At 44.3% G+C, this 4,769-nt stretch overlaps 1 protein-coding gene across 1 annotated transcript; it reads left to right on the top strand.

Annotated features, from left to right (window-relative positions):
* The first annotated feature begins 2,027 nt into the window (after positions 1-2,027).
* Positions 2,028-3,901, top strand: LOC136420295 (adenosine receptor A2b-like). Its single transcript, XM_066407144.1, has 2 exons — positions 2,028-2,333; positions 3,029-3,901. The coding sequence occupies exons 1-2, from the start codon at positions 2,028-2,030 to the stop codon at positions 3,899-3,901; spliced, it is 1,179 nt and encodes a 392-aa protein (XP_066263241.1).
* Positions 3,902-4,769: the final 868 nt, after the last annotated feature.

Here is a 4,769-nt window from a genome sequence, read left to right on the forward strand (position 1 = left end):
ACAGCTGGCTGTTTCTTCCAATGTAGAACCCAGGTACTTGAATCTTGGAACCTGTTGAAGTTGTTCTCCTCGGCAAATGGCTGTTACTTGAGTAGGTTTCTTGGCTACGGCCATCACTTTGGTCTTTTTTGGTGCTAATTTCCAGTTGGTACTCACTTAAGGTGCTGTCTGTGGAATCCAGCAGTTCCTGGAGTCCTTCTGTATATGTATCTATATAGCCGGTACAACCGCCATTAGGCGTAACACACCAGCTTTGCAGACACGCGGTGCGGCAGCAGCTGGTTATACTACACCGAACGGTCTGTTACACCCAGTCTTTTCATATCTGACTGTAACCGTTCTTTAAAGCTACTTAGGAGTCCTTCCGGTAAGGTAGCTATCAACGCTATGTCATCAGCGAAGCGGAGGTTGTTGATGTCCCTGCCACTTACGTTGACACCAATTGTGGGCTGTTCCTCCACAGACTCCCTCATTACCGCCCCTGAGTAGAAATTGAAACACATCGGTGACAGCAAGCAGCCTTGTCTTACCCCCTCCCTGACCTCAAACCACTCTGTAAGGTCCTCTTCTACTCTCACTGCTGCTTGCTGATCCCTGTACAGGTTGCTTAACAACTGAACCAAGTGCCTTGAGACTCCCATAGTTTCCATCACCTTCCATAGTGTTTGATGTCTAACTGAGTCGAAGGCTTTCTTATAGTCGATAAATGCCATGAAGAGCTACACATTGTTTTCCCTTCCCTTTTCCCTTTTCCATCAGTACCCTTAGGTTGAAGATCTGGTCCCTTGTCCCCACTTTCTTCCTAAAACCCATCTGCTCCTCTGCAAACTCCTGCTCTGCCACTCGCTCCAATGCCGTAGGAGGATTCGGAGAAGGACCTCGCTGACATGGGATATCAGGGCTATATTGCGGTGCTCCGAACAGTCAATGGTACCGGGTACCTTGGGGATGGTGATGAAGACAGACTTCACCCAGTCGGATGACCATTGTCCAGTACTGACGTTCTTGTTGCAGACTTTACGCATTAACTTGGATGCTGTTGGGTTACCAGTCTTCAGTAGCTCTGTGGGAATGTCTTCTGCCCCTGCTACCTTGTTCTTTGGTTGTCGTGGGATCGCTTCGATCATAATTAGTTTATGTGTAAACAGGCTTTTCCCCCTTCAAATTCGTTCATACCTGCTTTGTTTTCAACAAAAACATTAAAATCAATGTTTCTAATCTATTTCAATTGTGTTTTGGGTTCTTAAGTAGCAAACATTGTATTTGTAAAAAAATCAAGATCACCTATCCAAGATGGCGGATCCCATTCTATGACGTCAATTTACGTCAACACAGTTACCATTGGCAACAGAGGTCTTGTCAGACTTCATTATCAAAGAAATATCCTTTTTTGGTAAATCATTGGTTAATACCATCAGGTATTACAGAAATTTCCTATTTAGACGATTTTAGCCAAAAAATGACATTTATGACGTTATAATTACGTCATACTACCCCATAACAGTACCAAAATTTCAGGAATTATAAAATTTAACATATACATTGCTCTCTGCAAATTTGGGGATTATACCACATACCGTTCTGAAGTTATGGGGGGGGGGGGCAATGATCCATCCCTCGGTCCAGGAAGTCTCAAAAAAGCCCAATCTAGATAGGGTTAAGTTTTCAACCGCTTCAACTCCAGTCGGGTCGCCCATAGCTAAGTTACCATTCCAAACGAGTAATCTGCGGATATTGTCAAATTTAGCTTGAAATTCACGTATGACTGTAGCCGACATTCTGCACTTACTTACCTACTCTATTTACCCGGACCTGGGTGAAGACATTCTGCAAACCCATGGAAAATCTGCAGCCCCCAAGTAAGGGCTGACCTTCAAAATTGAAAGTATTGATTTGTCGTTGATGAGAAATATAGATGGTTTTATGGACAGGAAGAAATGTTAGTTAGAAGTTTGTATCTTAACAACGCCTTTTCATCGGACATTACAGATTTAGATCGTGACCGCACGCGTCCACAGTAAACCAACATGAAGAACACTAGCGTCCCAACCTCCATCGTGAGCGCCATTGTCAACACCACACTTGCAGTGGCGACCATACTACAGAACGCATCAGAGCTTGCCGAACCCGCCTGTGATTTCATCACGACAAACTTCACGTTAGGAAACGTGACATCCTCCGTGACCAGCTACAACCCGGCACACTGCGGGGTGTACGGCTACTATCCACCTCTACAACCGCTGCTGAGCTTCATCCTCGTCTTCATGACGGTTTGGTCCTTGTTCGGCAACGGCTGCTTACTGTACCTCGTCTGTACCGAGAAAACCATGCGGGTAAGATTTTATCGTGAAAGATCCTGTTATGACCTAATTAAACGTCTCTTTTATGTACATGTAGCTGTATGTAACGCCTTTTTTTGGTAGTTGTATCTGTTTTTAATACTGCCGTTTTAGGCTCGGCGTTGGGTCGTTTGACGTTGGATTGTTCAAGGTTGGGTTTTTGATGGCAAGAAGTGACGCAATTCAATCAGATTGAATGTCTCAAAACCAGCTTACTAATATCATTGACATTAACATTCACTTTGACACAACTAACATAAGCAGTGTGAATCCAATTATAAGTCCAGTCTTATTAGCCATAGTCAAACTCAAGTAACCAAGGTGAGCGATTGTTTGGGTTACATGTCGTCCCCACAACCACGCCACACAGCCGGCTATTAACGTATTGGCCCCTGGTCAGCTTTTAAGAAAGCATTTCCTGTTTTAGCTGACATGTTGTTCTTGCAACTTGCTATCATTGCAACATGCAAAAATATATGTAATGAATCTGTTTTCCATGTTGTTCACATTACCTAGTAAATCCCTAGAAACTACTACAAATATTCCAACCAACAATTAAGGGTCTTCTTTTAAATAGAATATGGATTATGTACAAAAAATTAATTCTCGTCGGAGTATCCATTTAGTGATTATAAATGTTATATAAATGATGACATACATGTGGCTGACCTGCACTTTCCCTCTTCTAGGAACCAGGAAATATCTTCCTGTGTGCCCTGGCAGTAACGGACATCGCCCAGATACTGGTCTACGCTCCCACAACAGTGTACAGCCTGGTGCACGGAGAAATCCCCGGAGAGGGTTGGTGCAGGATCCAAGCCTTCCTCAACCTTGCCCTACCCATGCTGTCACTCTACCTGCAGGCGAGTCTGTGGATCTGCAGATACATACACATCGCCTTCCCTCTCGACTACGCTTCAATGATAACCAGACGACGCCTTGCCTTCATGATGGCCAACTGTTTCCTGATTGCCCTGGCACCACCACTGGTTGGCCTCGGCCGTGTCGGAACGGTGCAGTCGTGGACAGTGGACGAGTCCTCTGTCGACATCGCACAGCCTTGGAGCCTGATGATGCCCTGTGCAATGGGTGGCCCAGAAAATTATGTCACTTTAGTGCTGGGCCCGATTGCCATGAAAATCAGCTGCATTGCCGCCGGTCTCATCTGCAAGGAGGCCTACAATAACGAGACGAGACACCAGAAACTGACAGGAATCGCCAAGGATCAGATGAGCCTCAAACTAAAAGCGGCCAAGACGTTGGCGATTGTATCAGGAGTGCAAATGATTACGTGGTTACCGATGATGATCACTGGGTCCCTGTGGAAAATTGGAGTCATCACAAACAACAGAGGACCCTTCCAGTTTCTAATGGACATCTTCTATGTTGTCATGATGACAAGCACCTTCACGGACTCAGTGATTTACGCCAAGAGCAACAACATCTACCGCCGAGCAGTGGGAAAGGTACACGGCAAGATCAGGAAACGCTACCAGCGACAGAAGGAGCTTCAGGATATCCCAATGAGTACGTTCCGTAGAACGATCGCGAAAAACACTTAAAAGATCACCGTGGGTTTGTGCCTTACATTTTGTAAGTAACAAATAACTAACATTTTGTGGCAAACATTTTGAGTATGCAGTTGTATGAGCACAGACCCATCTGGTGTAAAAATAATGTTGGTACCAAAGGTTAAGCATTTATTGTATGGTGATGGGCAAGGGCTATGTCCACATAAACACTAAATTCTAAGGGAGTTTGGATGAGACTATATTTAATTTGATAAACCGTTTTTGAACCTATTTCTCCCAAAGCGGATTTTCGTTGTCGTTACCAGCGAGAGGTGATTGGCTGACTCAGTGTAATGAATTGTTTCATTCTAATTGAATACAAGTACAGTTAGAGAAGCAACATTTGCGAAAGCAAATACAGCTTTTTTTCGGCTCCCTCCCCATGCAAAAATGTACTGTTCAAAAATCAACCCAGTGGAAGAAACAACTTCTGCCAAAAAGAGAACTAGTGCGAAGTTATCCCAGTCAGAAATGGAGCTTGTACCCGCGATGCAATAATAGACTCTTCGGAAATGATCCCAGCCCACCCACATCGCCGAGGAAGGCTCGTTGAACAGTTGTGGACGGGGACAACAACTGATCACGCGCGTGAGCCTGACGTCTGTCTCCTCGCTAATAATAGCTTGAAACGGAACGGACTTATAATATATCGGACTTTCGGACTTATGGAATTTAACCTTTCTGTGTTCTGGTATGGACCTTATGTCCAACGGTTAAAAACCGTACAGAGCTGGGTAATCTCTGGTAAGTATGGCTGATCTTAATTGTTTGCCTTTAAATGTTATTGGAACCAGACATAAAGTTAGAAAGAAAGACTACTTTTGAATGGTGTAAAGACCAAAAGGACTGGTGCAATATT

Source organism: Branchiostoma lanceolatum, chromosome 15 (assembly GCF_035083965.1).
Source record: "Branchiostoma lanceolatum isolate klBraLanc5 chromosome 15, klBraLanc5.hap2, whole genome shotgun sequence".
Lineage (NCBI taxonomy): Eukaryota > Metazoa > Chordata > Leptocardii > Amphioxiformes > Branchiostomatidae > Branchiostoma > Branchiostoma lanceolatum.